General features: G+C 38.6%; 1 protein-coding gene across 1 annotated transcript; it reads right to left on the bottom strand.

Annotated features, from left to right (window-relative positions):
- Positions 1-4,480: 4,480 nt before the first annotated feature.
- Positions 4,481-6,932, bottom strand: GJD2 (gap junction protein delta 2). Its single transcript, XM_058166473.1, has 2 exons — positions 6,862-6,932; positions 4,481-5,324 (listed from the first exon to the last, which is right to left on the bottom strand). Exons 1-2 carry the CDS (start codon positions 6,930-6,932, stop codon positions 4,481-4,483), a joined length of 915 nt encoding a protein of 304 aa, XP_058022456.1.
- Positions 6,933-20,576: the final 13,644 nt, after the last annotated feature.

Here is a 20,576-nt window from a genome sequence, read left to right as displayed (position 1 = left end):
TGCATTCAAGATTGGAGCGCCCCCTAGAGTCAAGCACAATTGGACAGGGGAAAACCTTTACTTTACATCAGGGGTGTCCAAACTTGGCAACTTTGCTGGCTGAGGAATTCTGGGAGTTGAAGTCCACAAGTCTTAAAGTTGCCAAGTTTGGACACCCCTGCCTTACTATAGATTGGATCTTTCTCTAAAAAGTTGCTGACCACATTCTTGGGTAACTTTTTAATATACCCTCCCAACAACTGTGCAGTGGGCTAGACTGGACTGAAAGAACATGACCAGCCTACAATCACTAAGAGAATCCATGATGGTCTCTCCAATATCAGCCCTACTAGGAGTGTCCAGAGGGTATGCTCAAAAAATTAAGACAGTGGTACAACTGATATAAAAATGGATGGAGGTTTGGGCATCAAAGCTATATCTTTTTTTTTTTAACTACAGCCTGAATCACACATTCTAATTTGTCTCTTCAGTGTGTCAACTTGTACAAAATTCCCATTTCCTCCTCCAATAACTGCTCTTATTTATTTGATTGCTTCTTTTATTTCAGTATCTATGCCACCCTTTTCCCACAGAGCATCAATATAGTAATCAGTTTTCTATACAATATAAAGGAACAATAACTGATTTTTTTAAAAAAAACTGAAATTATGAGCTGTGCAATTCAAAACATTTGCCAATTCAAATCTGAAAATAAGCATCTCTTTCTGATTTATTCAGCATTCATGTGAGCGGCAAAACCATGTTTTAAAGCACCTCAAATTCTTTCTAATATCCAACATGTTAAAGCAACTTCATTTTTTCCCCTATTACATAAAATTAACAAGGTAAAATGACCCCAATCCTGAAAACATTCTCTTAAAAATAAGATATGTAATTCAACAGATGCAAGTTCATAATTTACTGTCTGAGATGATTGTGAGCGGCTCATCTGACAGGTAACTACGATTTCATATCACATTGTGCTTTTCAGTGAAACCAGTTTATACACCAAAAGGTTGCCCTACACAGTGATTATGTGTAGAGAAATCAAGGGCATTCATGAATATATATATATTTCAATGGGCTTCATATGAAATATAATATGCATTTGTGTCAGAGCAGGGGTCTCCAATCTTGGTCCCTTTAAGACTTGTGGACTTCAACACCCAGAGTCCCTCAGCCAGCAAAGCTGGCTGAGGAACTCTGGGAGTTGAAGTCCACAAGTCTTAAAGGGACCAAGGTTGGAGACCCCTGTGTTAGAGAATTAAGAGTTCCATTCACCAAGTACTGCTTGCTTGTAAGACTTGCTGAAATGAAAGGGGATGACTTTACAGGCATCATTTCATACAATTACACAAAAGCAGTTCATTCAACAATTTGGGGGATAAAGGGGAACACAGGTAACTGTTTGCAGCCAATGGCACACCCCGAATTTCCCAAACATTTCCACATTTAAAAGTATCATATCTACAGAGAACTATGATCAAACTGCACAAACGTAAAAAGAAAGAAAGAAAGAAAGAAAGAAAGAAAGAAAGAAAGAAAGAAAGAAAGAAAGAAAGAAAGAATGCATTGCTTGATGAGCCATCTTTACAGGTATAAGCAGCAGACATTTTTCTGAAATAAGCAAATAGGTCCATGTGAAATTATTAACAAAATCTGTCCTAAGGCATGTTCCCATCAACAAAGATAAAATGCATTTAGTGCCAACATTTCCCATTCCCTTTATTCAAAGCCTATATATTGATGATTTTTTTTTTTAGATTTGTCTGATCCATTTCCCATCACTGTCATTTAGGCTCAGTAGTCGATTCAGATTGCCTCAAAGCATTTAGAAAATATGGCATGCAGCTGTCTCAAATATATCAATAATAGCTCTGTACAGTTCGGCAAGGTTAGGACTGCAAACTCCGTTCTATTGAAAACAATGCTGTGATGATTTATGCATTGTTGGCCAGTCCATATGCATATCTGATTTTCTGCCAAAAGGAAGATATATGACTCTGAGCACAAGTGAATTTCAGAATATGGATCAATATAAAGGCTCGTGAAACTTAAACATGGATTTAGATATGGTTATAGTTAATCTGAAGACTAAGGAAATACAATTATGGTACAACATACACTATAGAAGCAAAAGGAAGGAAAAAAGGGAAAAGGAAATAATTCATTTTCTACTTTTAAATAGTAGAGAATTGGATCTCAAATAATTTTGGTTATTTTTATATAATTTTATGTAATTATAATAGAATTATGTATAATTGTTCTGGACATATTTGCAGCAGCTAAGGAGAGAGAAATCCTTTGATTTCTGTACTAATTTAAATTTAAATACTTTAAATGTAAAGTATTTTTCTCCAATATTTGCAATGACATTTGTCATTCAAAACAAATGTATTAGTGAAAATAAAAACTTACGTGTATTGTCTATACACGTCTATACATGCTATTTAGACCAGAAAAGTCTTTGCAGCATGTGTGTGTGTGTGTGTGTGTGTTTTCAAGAAAATAATCTGCAGATTGCATTTGATTAGAGAAAATTGTTTGCAAAAATTGTATATATAACACTTGGAAAAAGCACATAAATACTTCTCCTTGTGGCGTAAACTTTAAAAAAAAACAACTAAATATGTACTAGAATGGAAGAGTTCAATTTAATGAATTGGGGGGGGGATGAATCAGGGGAAAAAAGCAAAATAAGATAAAATTCTCCCATTTCTAACAATGACCACAGGATGCAAATATGGGCCCTATAACTAAAGTCCACCTTGTGATGCTTCAGCCTTCTTAATTTCCAGCTTTTGCAGTTTAACATTTAAGGGGATTCTAAGCACGTTTTTCCTTCCTTTATTTAGAAACATCCACATTTATTAGTGGACCTTCCAAATTTGGGGGAGCTTTTAAAAGCCTGCACGAGTGGACAACAAGCAGTCTCCAACCCAATATTTGGAGTCCTTTCTAAATATAATTACTGAAAATTGGTGGCATATTGTAAGGTGAGAAATACATAGGAATTGTAGCATAGGGCCTAAAATAGACTAATATCATTATCTGAAAAAGGAAAACACCACCCCATCTAAAACAATTAATACTATATCCCTGAAATGTTCATATAATGAAAAACGATAAAGATGTTTTGTGTGCTTACACAGACACACAGACACACATGCATATACATAGGTCAATTGCATTTTCTGGATCATGCTATATTGCTACTTATCCATGTATATTTCCCTATTTTAGCACCATGACACTGTAAGGAAAAATAAACCCTACAAATATTTTAGATATAATCCAGGCCATGAATATAAAAAGAGGCAATAATGTAATGATTCTTATATTCTAGATAGATACACCAGTTTCATCATCATATATCAGTGCAATGTTACTAACATATATGCATATATAAAAGAAAGTTAACTTTCTATTTTATAAAAAATTATTTCTTTAGCAATTTACCAAGGGCATTTGCACCTTTGCCATAATGAAGAAAAGCAAAAAAAAATGTCTCTATAGCTAGATAAAAATGGAAGAAAAATATAAAATCCAGTATTTCAAGTTGGGATCTTTAGCCAAGGCTTTGACTAAATATAGAATTTGATGTTTGAACTTCAAGTATGGCACTTGTCATAGTAAGGGCAAATAGGTTTTGTTTTTTCACAGTTAGTGATCCATTCTGTTCCTTTGGTATATGTAATTTTAAAATCCAGGTAATTACTTCAACTAGCTGAATTTTAAATCACTACATCTTCCTCACCCGCATAGTGTAGAACTGTGATTTTGTTTTTTTGTTTTTTTACAAATCTATTTCATAAATTTGACGGGCCACAATTAGTTGTATGACAATTAAAATTATATTGACCTCAGTATGTTCGTTATTATTATTATTGTACCAAAAATGATGATAGAAAAAATAAACGCTAAGCATACACAGTATTTAACTGCATAATGCCAAAAGAGAGTGTGATGTTAGGTACCCACAAGATGAGGTTTGGGGTGATCAGTACTGGCAGTTTTGCAATCATGTGCTTAGAGAACTAGGAATCTCTTCCTTCCCTTCCCCCCCATGCCAACTTTTGTAGAAATGCTTCCCATCATCCTTCTCTTTTGACAATAACATCCTGGACATGTTTTCCATCAGTCATACAAATGGAGTGATACTAATCATGGCCAAAAGATTGTGCTCTTCAACAAATAGCATTGGATCCTGTGGGGAGGGGAGAGGAGAGGAAGGGAGGGCAGGGCAGAGCAGAAGTAATGGAGCTGTAAGGCCAGATTGCAGGTGTTGACCCACTGTGTCTTTATCCATCTTTTACAATTGTTGTTGTTGTTGTTGTTGTTACCAGCACTCGGGTTTGAATCTGGTCTAGAAAGTGCACAGAGAATAGTTTAACGGCTTTCTTGGTGGTTGTAGGAAAACAGTTGTTTAAGCAATGTTCCTTCCCTAATTCAAATGGCAGCTGGCCAAGATACACAGCAAAGCATTCTGGTTTTGCCAGTTTCACACGTAAGCAGAGTCACTAGACTGAGTCCTGCCAAAGTTAGGCACACTCATGCGTGGCAGGTCCTTGTTCCTGATTTCATAGATTGATTTCCGTTTAGCTTGTGCTCCCCTCACAGCCATTTTGATCTTTCTCCAACCTAAGTGGTTCAGTTCAGCTAAGTTGAGCACCACACAAATGCCACTTACGGCAAACATGAAGACCAAGAAAACTGTCTTCTCAGTGGGCCTGGAGACATAGCACTCGACTTCCTTAATGCAGGGATATCTGTCGCATTCATACATGGAAGGGACATTGAATCCATACAGAAAATATTGTCCAACCAGGAACCCAATCTCCAGGGCATTTCTGAAGACCACCTGAATGATGTAAAATCTAGAGATGCCTTCTTGGCGCCTCATCTTTGACTTTGAGGTTCTTATGGCTGGATTGGGAATTTCCTTCACTTCCAAGCAATCAGGTTCTGCTTCCTTGGTGGAGTTTTCAGTGTTTTGCAGCACCCCATTGACAATGGTGTTCTTGATTTTCTTACTGTCATCCCGCTTCATGGAGTCCTGATCTCGATCCAAGGCGAGGAAAACAGTAGAATACCTCATTTCCCTCTGCTTGGCAGACTGATGAACTGAGTACGTTATGAAACAGAGACTAGGCGTGCACACCATGATGATTTGAAAAACCCAGTATCTAATGTGAGAAATAGGAAATGCTTGGTCATAACAAGCCTGGTTGCAGCCTGGCTGCAAGGTGTTACACACAAACATAGTCTGCTCATCGTCATACACAGTTTCCCCTACAATCGCCACAATAAGAATCCGGAAGATCACCACCACGGTCAGCAGAATCCTATAAAACAAAGGTTGGGTGAATGCACATGTATAGGGTTGGAGTGGAATTTAAAACAACAACACAGAATTCATTGGGCAGTGTCTACATTGTCATATAGTGACTAAGGACTTAAGGAGGCCTTCAGCCCTTAGTCATAAAAGCTCAGTGAATGGCCCTGGGCTAGTTTGTTCCTCTCAGCCTATTTCACTGTTGCAAGAGTAAAAAAATGGAGAAGAAGATGGTATGTGCACTGCTTTCAGTTTCGGGAGGAAAGATTGAGTATACGTCTAATAAACACATAACTAATATTTGAGGACCTAACCTTAATGCTATGCACATTGATGCATTTATTATAGTTGTTTCTATTGTTTGGTTTTGCTTTTTTAACTGTTTGGTCACTTTTTAATATTATTAATATGACATACACATTTATTAAAAATCATTCGTCTGTGCAATTCCTACATTTTTTGAGTTGAATGAATGAATGAAATGATTTCTGGCTGTTTTCATTGCAGTTAAGAGGAACTGTCCAGTGCTGAATTTGTAAGGCACTCACTCACAGACAATTTCATAGCTTTTGTTGAATGGTTTGATTTTATGAAACAATGCACTTCTCTCTAGGGACATTTACAGCAAGTAGAAAAAAACTACTTCCTCTAGAGTACACCAAGCTTAATTCTACTAGCAAAGGACAAAGTCTGTAACAACGGTCACTTGAGAAGCACTTTCTCCCTCCCCTTCCCCTTCCTGAGTCTCTGCTGCGGTACAACAGAAGTTGATCAATTAAAAAAGAAGGTGAAATGAAAACCAGCAGTGCATCTCCCGTTTTCCTATGGTTTGCAATATATTGATCTACCATTACAAATCGTAACTGAGAAGAGAGGCAAATCAGAGGCAAGGAGGCTGCTTGCCCTTACTTTACCCTTGTTGCTATTATTACTATTATTTGCACACTGCAATCAGCAGCTAGATTAGAGATTACCCTTGGGAGTTAAAAATAAATAAATCTACCCAAAAATATATCCCACCTGTATTTTTTTTCCATTAAATATTAATTCAAGAATCTTTGTTTATGAGCACAGGAATGGGAGCGAAAACTGAGGAGTAGATTGTACAGAACTTAAAAGTCTCCCCGGAACTCTGCAATAAAATACAGAAATAAAGGCATGTGAGAAGCGGGAAATGCCAGTCCTGTGCAGCAGCAGCAGCAGCAGCAGCAAGCAAGTTTATTGAACAAATATTTGAGGACAAGGAAGAAGGGAAGAAGGGTCAGTCAAGGTGTCCCGTTCAGGCTGCAGCCCTGCAGCTCCCTTCCGAGGGGGGGGGCAACAACAACAATCCCTTAGAGACTTTTCTTCCAAATTCCTGCCTTCGGAATTGGAGAAATGACAGCCAAGCAGGCACTTCCAAGATGACTTTACAGCCTCCACCGCAGCTTTGCTGAAAATCAGCAGGTCAAGCGGGCAAAGGGAACTCCGGAGAAGGGAAGCGAAGGGAAAGGAAAGGAAGAGAAGACCTCAAACTGGCCGGCTGGGAGCCGGTGGATCGGGCTTACCTCCCTATCATAGTAGAGTGCTGCTGGACAGCAGCTTCGAGGAGTCTCTCTAGGATGGTCCATTCCCCCATCGCGGTTCATCCGGAGGCTAAAGATCGGCGGCGGCGGCGGCGGCGGCAGCACCAGCGACCGCACCAGAGCGGCCGAGAAGCACCAGCCTGAGCCGGGCCTCCTGGTCCTGTGAATCGAAGCCCCGACCCCCGGGGGGCGGGCTGCTTGCAAGGCAGGGCGGCGGCTCCGGGGAGCCAGTTTAGGCGGCGATCGCCTTCCGTGTCTCTCTGCCTGCCTCCCCGCCGCCTTTAAGTAGGCTCTGCTTGCGTCACGGCCAGGTTGGAGGGGAGCAGCTAAGCGGCGGCGCCACAAGCTGCAAGGGATCGCCGCCTCCCCCGCCGCCAGGCTGCCAAAGGTTCCGGCGCGAAGGGGCAATTCTTCGCCGTGGTTGGTTGGGTGGGCTCGATCTGGTCCTCTTCTCCGCCCAGGTGCTACTTTGCGGAGGGGCCGCCGGGCATCCAGGCAGGTAAGGGGGAGATCGGAGGTCCCCCCAGCCCATTAGCATCCTCGCGGCTGGATCCATTTGCCTCGAGTCTTTGTGGCTGGGCCTTCGGCTGGCTCTTGTGAAGAGAAGGGCCTTTCCTTGCCCCGGGCTAGCCGGGTCTGAGTAAGAAAGAAGGAACGAGAGTGTCGGGCGTGCTGGAGATCAACAGTGGGGAGAATCGGGACGCAGAATCAGATTACTTCTTCCGAACGTACAAAGCAAACGCCTGTTTGATCCGTGCCTCGTGCAGAAGGGCTCAGCGAAGATGAACAGAACAGGTCGCCAAAGCAGCTCCTGCTTTGAAGAGAAATTGCACTTGATTGAGAAATGCCTTTGTGGTAGGTGAACCCTTCCCTAAGAAGGCACCCTGTCCCGGTGCTTTATTTCTCTTCACCTGCACACAGAGCTTCAAGGTAAGACAAGGAGACCTTAAGATAGGATTAGTAGAGGGTGGGGAAGGGTCACTATAATCAATTGGACTGAATTGCATATTTTAGCATTCTTGGCAACTGCTGGCCCTTCTGCACCACTGGGAGAGGGAGGGTTGGGCAGAAAAGATTATCAATTCCTTTCTGTGGGGTGTGTGTGTGAGGTGGGAGTAGGTCTGTTCTTAAGACACCCATCTAATCAAATGGTGTTCTTATCAAAGGGGCTTGTTTCACATGCTATGCATTATGTCACGTTCTTCAAAATGTGATGGTCATCCTGCTGGGTTTGGGACTCTGCCGCGGATTTTGCTACCAAGCTCCTGGAGGAAACTCCTGAGATGCCACTGGGGTCACAAGCATCCACAGAAGGGATCCAAATGATCTCAGAATGGCAGCTGCATCTCCACACTTTTGGAACCTTGTCTCCTTTTCATATGCATTCTATACCCAGCCAAGGGAGAAAACATGTATGGCTGCACCAACAGCATGTGGCCAAGCAACTCTCCAAAACTGGGAATCAGCCCAGAAGCACCATGAAGTGGCTTGTAATATCATCTTCTAAAATCAAGGTTTCTAATATATTACAAAATTGGTGGAGTTGTATTTCTAGGGCAGCACACCTCCTCTGGAAGTACATATTTTTAAAAAAAAAATTGCTAAAATTGTAACACGTGGATTTCAAAACAGGTTTTGCAGATGTGTGTATCAGTACCAAGAAAGAGAGTCGTGGCAATCTGTAACGTCTACTGTGTCAACACTCAGCAGCAAACCCGAGTGTAATGCTGAGAAATGTATGAAGTCAACCAATGAGTCATTGCTCAATGTTCTGTTTCACAGTTCAAGCTGGCACTTTGCTCTGTCTTCCCTACTGAATGTACATGTAGTTCTGACAGCACAAAAATGAAGCCATGGATGCAGTTGCAGTGAGCGCAAGGGAATCAGGCAAATCTGACTTGGCTGCATGATATGTGGCATTTCAGTCTAATTCTTGAGTTTGGATATTAAACATGACCTGGCATTGTAATTTCACGGCTCTGGGTTTTAATGTACACTAATTATACAGCAACATGGATAACCATCAAAATGCCATGGGCACCAAGCTAGATGGTATAAATATCCCAGAGAAGAATGACCCTGTAGCTTTGAAGAAGGAAGCACGCAGAAAGTTGCTTAGCAGTTTTCTAGTTGGCTGCCCTTGCATTTCAGTGAATGTGGCTGACTGTCTTCTGATGACAATCCTGAAAGATAAACTGCAGAGGTGAGGAAGTAATTCAGAAGCAGGCCTGTTTTATGTCAACTGTAGTCAACTCCTTTCTTCACTGAAGATGTTATGCTGTAATAATTTTCTGAATCCCTTTTTAATTAGGGAGAAAAATGAAACAAAACTGTTTCAGCTCCCTAAGAACTGTCATTTGTAGCTGCATACCCATTGTTGCAGACAATGAAGACTTTGTATCTTGTATAATTAAAGAATATAAAAACATAGCTTCCAGTACTATAACAATATATTTAATGGCTGCCTGGAAGTAATATTCAGCTTGTTGAAATATGTTGCACAATATTTCAGACTGATAATTTTCAAATAGAACTGTATGCTGGGAAAAAAGTGGTCACATTTTATCTGGGCCACTGGACACTGTTGTGGTGCAAGTCAGTGAACAGTAATAATTATTTGCTTTATACAAACCACTTTTCAAAATGCAGGTACGACCACAATTGAGCTCAAAATTTCAATTGCTCTGCAAGACAATTGTTAAGTGAGTTTTACTCCATTTTATGACCTTTCTTGCCACAGTTGTTAAGGGAATCACTGCAGTTAAGTTAGGACCATGGTTACTAAATGAATCTGGCTTCCCTGTTAATTTTGCTGGTCAGAAGGTCACATGAGTTGATCACACAACCTGGGACACAGCAACCATCATAAATACATGCCAGTTGCCAAGTGTCCAAATTTTGATCATGTGATCATGACAATGCTGCAATGGACATAAGTGTGAAAAATGGTCATGTCACTTTTTTCAGTGCCATTCAAACTTTGAATAGTCACTAAACAAAAGGTTGTAAGTCATGGAATACCCCTAAAAGATGGATTCCCAAACACTATATACCTGTAGTACCATCTGTAGATCATCTATAGCTCAGGGGTCTCCAACCTTGGCAACTTCAAGACTTGTTGTCATGTCCCACTCCTCCGCTGACGGCCAGGTCAGGGAAATCCGAATCAGGCTTGCCTCTGCAGCTCTGCCCAAAGTCCTAGCAAAGTCCTCAGAGCAGGCAGGAGACCAGAAAGTGACTTCAGCAAGATAAGTTCGACTTTGCCTGACTCAGAGACTGCCAGAAAGCAGATCCTTTATATAGGCCATGGGGTGTGGCTCCATGACTCAGCACTCATTAAGGCCTGCCCCTCCCTTCCTTCTGTTGCCTCCGCCTATCCAGTCTTCTGATGCGAGGGTCACTCCAATCAGCAGTTGTTGGAAATAAACCTTCCTCAGGCTCACATGCTGTGGAGGAGGGGGAGGGGTCTAGCTGCTCCGTTTGCCTGGGCATGGAGCCAGGGCTGGGGCCGGGGGGGTGCTCCCTCCTCTGCAGCTTGTCTGGGCATGGAGCCAGGGCTGGGACTGGGAGGTGCCCCCTCCTCTTCAGCTTGTCTGGGTATGGAGCCAGGACTGGGGCCGGGAGGCATACATTCCTCCGTGTTTGGGAGCAGATAAGAAGGCTGCTGTGAGAGCGGGCAAGACACAACACTTGTGGACTTCAACTCCCAGAATTCCTCAGCCAGCTTTTGCTGGCTGAGGGATTCTGGGAGTTGAATTCCACAAGTCTTAAAGTTGCCAAGGTTGGAGACCCCTGAGCTATAGATCACACATAATGAAGATTCGCACCAACTCTATCTTAGAATAGGCATTGCTATTCTAATCCCTCTTCCAATGTTACCTTTTTATCTCTGAATTATGAACAAATTGTTTTCAGTCCCTTAGGAATACAATGCACACAAAAAATAGTGCTAAAATGCAAATTGTTGAATTTAAATAACGGCCTGGAAATAAATATGAGACATGGAACAAAAGAAAGCATCTCAAAGGTCTTCTGGAGAATTGATGAATGTATAAACCAAAGTTTTTCAGACTGCTGTTCAGACTTAGTCCTTGGTTGAATGGAACGTTTTTGTTACTACAGTTGCCCTATTTCTTATTTACCACACTACAAAATTAATGCTGGTGTTATTTTCTATAGTTTACAAGGGATTCGTACTTAATAAAGGTACAATAGTTTTGGCATTTTAAAAGAGGCAAAACTAATTCATTAAAAAAAACATCAAATGTTCTTTAATATCTACACAAAGCCATGAAGTGATACTATTCAGTGGCTGGAGTATGAAATATCAATGAGTAGAGGGTACCCAGCTGTATGTCTGTATCCCAAATAGACATGAATAATGGTAGAAGTCTTGACCCAATGTCATGGGGCTATAGAGATCTGGATCTATAGCAACAATGAGATTTAAATTTTAAAAAATAAGAAATTGTTATTATTTCTTAAGCTCCATTGCCCAGGGGATGCCCAGTTGGGGATTCCTTTCATGTCCCTGTTAAATGCCCACTAAAATGATACCTATTTATCTGATTAACATTAACTCTAGATAGGGTTTTTTGCCCACAGAATAAACTGATCTATAATCTTGGGTTCTCTTAGACCAACAGCTTTTGCTGAAACAATACATGGAAACTGCATCAAGGACAGCCTTTGATTACTTTTGCCTTCTGTGCCATTACAGCTATTCCTAGTGCATTCTCCTATGCCTTTTCATATCTTGATTGGTCTATTGTAAGTGTACATGGAACATGCCCTTGAAGATCACCAGGAAACCTCAGCTGGAAGAAAATGCAACTTCCTGTGGAGTGATGACAATGCCCTGATATTGTCATGTAACAGGATCTGCATTATTTTCTGGTTGTTCAAGATGCTAATAAGTTATAAACCACTAAAACTCGCGTAACCTTTAGCTGTGCAAAACAGTGCATTTTACAGTAATGATTTTGAAACCAAGGTACCTCAAATGACTTAACTTAAAGAATGTGCTCCACATTTGGAACCCATGACTCCTATGGAATTGAAATTGGGCATATTTTATAAAACATGTTATAACCTAATACAAAATGTCACAAAACATTTCCTGTGCTCAATTGCTGATGTTTTACTATGCTGTAAAATTCAACATGGGCTGTTTTCTGAATAGTTCCCTGATTTTTTTGAAAAGTTTCTGAAAGCACTTCATTAGTTCTGCCGTTCTTGAAGGCATTGAGGAATCTGGTAATTTATCTCTCTGAAATGATGACCTAACAGATCATGTTTTGTCTAGTAACCTTATAATGTTCTACAAGCCTGAGATTAAGGAGTCTGTGAGACTATTTGCTCCAAACAAAATGTGCCCACCAAGTAGTGCTGGTAGACAGTGTATAATAAGAGTCCTGCTTTCCATGAACTACTGTGGAGGAAACATTCTTTTCCAGAGTTCCTTCCTGTGAAATCATCACCCACATCCTTGTTAACATACAGAAAGCTTATTCAAATATGGGTGTTTAAGTGGGCATTTGGGGATTGAACGGTCTAGTGAAATATGCGTGGGGATGCTACTTCTTCCTGTTTTATTGCTATTGTGCCATTGATTTCATTGTGATACACAAAAAATGCCAACACAGTTCTAGGCTGCATAAACAGAGAGATAGAATCAAGATCATATGAAGTGTTAATACCACTTTATAATGCCTTGGTAAGGCCACACTTGCAATACTGCATTCAGCTTTGGTCACCATGATGTAAAAAAGATGTAGAGACTCTAGAAAGAGTGCTGGTGGCTAAAACATATGAAGAATGATTGCAGGAACTCGGTATGTCTAGTTTAATGAAAAGAAGAACTAGGGGAGACATGATAGCAGTGTTCCAATATCTCAGGGGTTGCCACAAAGAAGAAGGAATCAAGCTATTTTCCAAAGCACCTGAGGGTAGGACAAGAAGCAATGGATGGAAACTAATCAAGGAGAGAAGCAACTTAGAACTAAGGAGAAATTTCCTGACAGTTAAAACAATTAATCAGTGGAATGACTTGCCTCCAGAAGTTGTGAATGCTCCAGTACAAGAAGTTTTTAAGAAGATGTTGGATAACCATTTGTGTGAAATGGTGTAGGGTTTCTTGCCTGGTAGATGGGCAGTTATAAGCATTTGTTTAATTGATAAATAAATGTTTTTATTTGTATTTACCATGCTATTAAAGCCTGCTCTGCATAAAGGAAATACATCTCTGTGCATATCAAATCTGCTTACGCAGTTTCCTTACCACAGATGACGTGCAAGATATGTCCTGTGTTCTGGTTTTAATATAGGGAGTGGCATTTATTTCATTATTAAATGAGGACAACACAGTTTGTTTGTTATGAATGATAGGTCAACTTGACTAGGGGCCCTTCTCCATGTACATCTAACCATGACACAACGTATTGTGTTCTCTAAGTCTTAAATCATCCTTAGCTATACATGCATTAGTGTAGAATTGCCTTCTTTATTTTGACACTGTCCGAAGATAGCCTCAAAATCTATAAACCAGTGGTGGAATTCAATTTTTTTTACTACCGGTTCTTTGGGCATGGCTTGGTGGGCATGGTGTGCCTTGGTGGGCATGGCAGGGGAAGGATACTGCAAAATCCCCATTCCCTCCCCACTCTGAGGCTAGCCAGAGGTGGCATTTGCCAGTTCTCCAAACTACTCAAAATTTCTGCTACCAGTTTTCCAGAACCTCTCAAAATCTGCTGAATAGAACCCCTGGTATAAACACCATTTGGCTTGTTACCTATTATCTTAAATGGAAGTCAGGTGACTGTGGTGACTTGAAACCAAGGCAATAAAAACAAGGAAGAGATTAACAGTGGGGTCAGCCATTTTTATGCCAGTATAGTTTTTGCCAACTCAAAGATAAGTGAATAACACCAACTCAGCAATGGAAAAAAGCCCCAACAGATGCAACTCATTTGTGATTCTTTTAGCTGAAGATGCCCCATGATGTCTCAGCTAAAGATTTACAATACAATTCATGCTTTTCCAAAGCCACTGACATATATTCTTTCCCAAAAAATAAATGCTTTTGATTTTCTGAGAAAGGATTCTGGATTTCTTCCCAATTATTATGTTTGAATGCTTACTTTTTGAAATGACAAGAAAGATTGTCAAAGGGTAGGCAATGTATGGCGTGACAGATGTTGCTGAAGTACAATTCCCAGGAAGTGTGCCAAATAGTGGAGTTGTATTTCAATCACCTCTGCCAGGCCATAAGTATCAAACTCATTACTTAAGAACCTCAAAATATGTGTGTATAACATAAAGTCCAGGCAAGACAAGATTATTATGTGTAATGAGAAAGAATCTATGGCTAATCCTATATTTATCAGATATTATCAGCTTGCCCATATCAAAAGAAAAAGAACACTGCAGATCCAGCAGTCAGAGAAATAAATTAAGAACCTCCAGAAAAGCATGAATTTGGAGGAAGCTAAGGTTGCTGATTAGAACATACATATTTTTATGAGGTCAAAGGATTTATTTTCTTTTGTCACCAGCTTCCACTGATTCTGCATTTCAATTTAATTTTAACTCCTGACGCTGACATGTGAAAGGAAGAAAATGTCCAAATATATGTGTCGTTTTTTTAAGGTGAATAATTGCATTTTGCCAGTGTTGCTCATCTTTATGCTTGTAAATAGCACTTCTAAGTGAGAGACATGAAGTGTTTTGATGAACAAGTGCAATTTCTAAGACTAAGGCTATTAGTGTTTGGTTTAATCCACAGCAGCTAAAAAATTAGCTGCTGAAATGAAAACACCCATCAAGTTCTCACAGCCATCTGCTCTGATGCGTTTTTCAGTTTCTGCCTGTGTGAGCACTGATGATTTTATCAGATAAGATATTTTATTCATAAAATCATATGAGGACACCTTTTTTATACCTACACGTTATAACTTCTTGCAGCAGGTGTGCAAAATTTGCCCTTTTTGTAATTTATTTTCATTGCTGAACCAGAGCTGATCATTCAGAACAGAACTGCCAAATGTTTTAATCTTTGCAGCATCAGAGGTGTTAAATAGCTTGGATATAAAACCACCCAAGATGATCTTGAAGATAAAATTTGAATATTGAAATAAATCATATTCTTCTGCTTTAGCATTTTTGAATTAGCATAGGCTACTAAGGTACCTAGGAATTGCAAGGGGAAAGATGACAGAAATTAGAAAACAGTTTGGCAATGGCAGGCACCTGAGATGAACTTTGAATACAGATGCTATTCTTACTGGCTTTCTTAAACATATGGCACAATGAAGGAATTATCTTTATTGATCAGATAGCTATTTATATACTTTGCTAAAATGCTATTTAACAATAAGGAGGAAAAAAACCCACTTCTCAGCCTTTTGAGATTTAAGATCAAATAATTTTATTAAACATTACAGTTAAACAAATAAAATCTAATAAAAACTACCAAAAATAAAAAATAGAACGTGGGAGGGGGGAGAAATTGTATAAAGAAGAAATAATATTAAAAAAATAGAAAAGAAAAAAGTAAAGATATAGCATAACTTCTCCTTTCCTCAAAAGAAATATATACATTTTGACAATTTATACCTTCTCTTAAAATACAATAAATGATCTCTTCATCCCATATCTCATTTCTTATCTATAAACAGATTCTTAAAACCTTGTCATTCAGTCTTGGTCTGCAAAAGTCCAATAAGAGTTACCAGAAATAACAAGATATCTATTTTAAACTTGATCAAATTACACTCACTTTATATTCCTTCCTTTTAATAATCGTAATCATTAATTTAAAGGGATTAACGATTAAGATTATTAAAAGGAAGGAATATTTATTGTCCCACAACTTGCTTTCATTTCATTTCATTTCTTTGACCCTTTTCACAAAATCTTTCAAAATTAACAGGTTTCTTTTATAAATTTTATAAGTTATAAATCCAGTATAAAAGTTATCCAAGTCACTTTTTTGCTTTGCCATTTATATGTCTTTTAATTATTAAGATATCAATTAGTTTCATTTGGATATCCAGTATAGCATTTTTTTTCTCTATTATTCTTGTAACTTCAATCGAATTTCAGCTTAGTCTCAGTCTTGTCTGGCAAACTATGTTCCTCTTCCAAAACATCTTTTTAAATACTATCTTTTTAAATACACTTTTAAGATTAATTTCTGGAACCATTGCTCACAAATATATCCATTATGTCTGATGTTAAAGTATTTTGATCCATTCTGGGTTAGTAAGCCAACATTAAGTGTTATTTTCCTTTAATAGTAATCTTTTAATTCCTCTTGGTTCCCTTTAGTATCCAATATTCAAATTTCCATCCTATCATATTTTCTTTTAAAAATTCAAAACAACTGCATTTTCCCATGGGAAGAATTCTGATGATTAATTCCAAAATCTTACTTAAAATCCATCCAGAAATTTAGTCCATTTGTAAATTTTCCAAAATCAATATTCTAATCACCTTTTTTGCTTTTTTGTTTATTAAAAGAAAAGGTATTTTAATGTCCTTAAATGTATGTTTAAATTTTGTTTGCCTAAGAATTTAAAGGTAACTCACCTGATTTTTGTTTATTAAAAGAAAAGGTATTTTAATGTCCTTAAATATATGTTTAAATTTTGTTTGCCTAAGAATTAAAGGTAACTCACCTGGTGTGTTTTATAAAATTTATTGATCAAAAGATTCTTAATAGTTGAAAAGCAGTTAAAAGGCAATTTACAGAAGTGATTGAGAAATGAAAGTGGGTAGAACTTCTGTAAGAGTATATTATGGCTGTGAACTTGGTAGAACCCCTCAGTTCCCAGCTCTTCAAAACCTGATGAGCTGACTGCAGAAATCTCAGTTCCTGCAGTTTACTCATGAGGAGCAGCTGTCCGGAATGCAAGTGGGTGATCTCACAATCTCTCCTTTATTGGAAAGTCTTGGCCAGCCATATATCACCTTCCTCCTGCTGATCTCATCACAATGCCCTCTCTGCTCCTTTGGAGACATTTAGTTGGCCATGAATCTTTATCAGAACCACTAATTATATCTTTGATGCTTGCCAAAAGTTTGCTGTTGGAGCAGAAACTATTCATTGTCCAATCTCACCACTTTAAAATAAAATAAAGCATTTTAAATAAAGATTATTCGGTCTGAAGTAAATTAATACCAAACTGGCACTGGAGAATCTGCAGCCCAATTTGATACATCATTCTTGTAACCCTGTGGTTATAGTAGTGCTTTCTCAAAGATTATATTTGAAGGGCAAACAAGGAGCTAAAATGGAATGAATATACAAACAGGAAGAGTTCAGGTTAAAGGCACAGAAGCTCAAAGGCCTAAAAGAGGTAAAACTGCTCATATATTTTTAAAAAATCAACATTTTTTTCTGACACAGTAAAAAGTATGGAAATGAATTAAAATAGGATTATTTGTATATTTAATTCAGTGATTATTTGAGGACTATTTGATCACATCTCTAAATAAATCATTTGTCCAAATTGAATCACTAAATCACTTTAAATTATCAATCTGAATTAGATGCTTCTGGATTTATTTAGACTATCCAAATGACTTCTTATCAAATGATCAGTTTGGAGGTAACTAATCAATGAAATGCTAGAAATCAAGAAATTCTTTATTCTCACAGGATAACAAAGAAGGTAGCCCCTTTTGTGATTAAGTTTTCAAGATTCAGATACTGTTTGCACTTAGGAAGGTATACTGTCATAATGGTTCCAAATTCTGAAATAACGATTTGTTTCTTTTCCCCTGTCTCCAAATCAACTATTTAAGACAGCGGTCCAAGCATTGTTAGATGGAAATACTTTCCATCTGGTTTAATTGAGAAAGTATAATGGCTGGGTGAGAAGAAACTCTTTATATATTTATATATATAAAAGCTGCCTAGGATTGCCTTTTTGGTGAGAGAGGGGGCATATAAATTTAATAAATAAAATAAATAAAAATTGCTTTTGAATCAAATACAAGGCTCATCACTTTTGTCTTTATTCAAATAATGGAACTTGTTCACATTGCAGGCAATGTTGGCTTCAATTGAGGGCTGCTTATATATTTGGTTACATATGTCTTGGGCATTCCTGATGACCTCTCCTCTGTCTTCATTACCTTCCAAAAAATTTTCACATTATAATAAATCATAACTTGTGAAGCAGCCCACTGAAATTACCAGAGATGTACTGTGGTTGATTTGAAGTGAATCATTGGGAAAAAGAAACTGGTGGAAAAAAGCTAAAAACTTGATATGCTTATATTTTTATTTCTAAATCTGTTGCCTGTGGCCCCTGGGAATTGAATTCTGCCATTCAATTATAAAGGAGCAGAAGAAATATAATATTAACCCACCCACAACTCAAGCATCAGAATAGAATGTTTTTCTAAAAGACCTATAGGGAATTGTGTTATATTTGAATCAAGAATTAGAACATACCAATATTTCACATCTTCCATGATTCCAGTTTATCTAATAGCATTTGCTGGAATTAGAAAGATGCATTCTCAATTTGTGCAAATCCTGATTCTTTTTTTAATTTAAAAAAAAGTATATATTTATTTACTCTCCTTATGTATCACTGGTTCACAGTTGTTTACAATACAAAAGACATAACTACATAAAACCTTACAACATAAAATTAAAATTGAAAGACAAAGACAATGCAATACAAACATATACAATAAGATCCATAAAACCATATTGGCACTAACAACATCTAACCAAAGTTGACAAACATTAAAAGTACCCATGAAATAATTCCATCTTGGCAGTTTTCCTTAGCAATGGTAAAAATTGGATCTTCAGGGAACGTTTCTGCATGATGGGGGCTGCCATGGATTAATATGAACACCCATTCAAATGAAGCAATTCTATTGTAGTATGCTTTACTAAAATTTCCAAATGAGTATTTACAGTAACTTTGCTGTTTGAGATTTTGCAATATCCTTCCCACAGGAGTGGGGTGGAAATGGAGATTTTGCAGTATCCTTTTTTTTTTTTTTAATTTATATCCCACCCTTCTCCGAAGACTCAGGGCGGCTTACATTGTGTTAAGCAATAGTCTTCATCCACTTGTATATTATATACAAAGTCAACTTTTATTGCCCCCAACAATCTGGGTCCTCATTTTACCTACCTTATAAAGGATGGAAGGCTGAGTCAACCTTGGGCCTGGTGGGACTTGAACTTGCAGTAATTGCAAGCAGCTGTGTTAATAACAGACTGACTTAGTCTGTTGAGCCACCAGAGGCCCCTATCCTTCCCCTGCCACACCCACCAAACCACGCCCACAGAACCAATAGTAAAAAAAATTGGATTTCACCATTGGGTGAGGTCAAAAGTTGACAATCTAAGGTTAAAGTTGTGGGGGGTTGGGGAAGTAACCAAAGAGTCAGGTACTGCATTCCAGGGACTGACCACTCTGTTGCTGAAGTCGTATTTTCTGCAATCGAGTTTGGAGTGGTTTACCTTGAGTTTGTATCTATTGTCTGCTCTTGTATTATTGCGGTTGAAGCTGAAGTAGTCATTGACAAGTAGGACATTGTAGCAGATAATTTTGTGTACTACACTTAGAGCTATGTCTCATATTTCCATTTATCTCCTCAGGCTGTGCTTTTTTAAAAATAAAACTCTCCCTTTTCTCATATCCAAGTTTCCAAATTCAACAATTTCTGTTCTTCTCCCCTGTGTTTGTATTTAGATGTATCTGGCTTTGCTCTCCCAGTTCAGTAGCTTTTTAGATCTTTCCTGGTTCTTCTGAGTGTCATTTCTTGCCTTCCTATCCTTTGGGACAGACCTCTTCATTTCTAGAGGTTCCGACCATAATTTTTGAACTGACTCCAATCTGTCTCCCAGCAGCTTCTTAGTGCCTCCTCTAATCTCTCTCTAACATTGCCAGGATCGTATTTCTTCTATTTCTGACTTCTACCAATTGCAAACCTGTGAAACCTGATCCATGATACCCAAATAAAGCTTCTTTATCCTCCTGGCAAGCTCCTGCCACTGTGCTCCAGACTTTAAGTCCTTTACATATTTCTACATCATTATCTTCTAGGTTGCAGGAATACAAGCATACGAAAATATATACGTGTCTTGGAATCATTCTCGTGGCAACAGAGGCCAGCAGGCAAATATGAACCAAAATGAGACGAGAATGTCGACTGTTGTGAAGAAAGTGGGAAAGGCTAAGACCAATTAGCTGCTTTCTTCTTCCAAATAAATTATGTTTTTGATGCAAGATGGATAGCAAATAACATTCATTCAATGTCATTAGCAAATAACATTCTGATTCAAAATTGAGTCACTTACTTGCTGGACAGAAAGGGGGCAAATAAAGCGCCTTTGCTTTTGTGATAGGCCATTTAACGGTGGCTCAGTGGCTAAGACACTGAGGTTGTCGGTCAAAAGGTCGGCAGTTCAGCGGTTCGAATCCCTAGTGCCGCGTAACTGGGTGAGCTCCCATTATTTGTCCCAGCTTCTGCCAACCTAGCAGTTCGAAAGCACGTAAAAAAAATGCAAGTAGAAAAATAGGGACCACCTTTGGTGGGAAGGTAACAGCGTTCCATGCACCTTTGGCATTTTGTCATGCCGGCCTCATGATCACGGAGACAGCACTGGCTCTTTGGTTTTGAAATGGAGCTGAGCACTGCGCCCTAGAGTCGGGAATGACTAG

This window comes from Ahaetulla prasina, chromosome 1 (assembly GCF_028640845.1).
Source record: "Ahaetulla prasina isolate Xishuangbanna chromosome 1, ASM2864084v1, whole genome shotgun sequence".
Classification (NCBI taxonomy): domain Eukaryota; kingdom Metazoa; phylum Chordata; class Lepidosauria; order Squamata; family Colubridae; genus Ahaetulla; species Ahaetulla prasina.
This window is presented reverse-complemented; position numbering and strand designations above follow the sequence as displayed.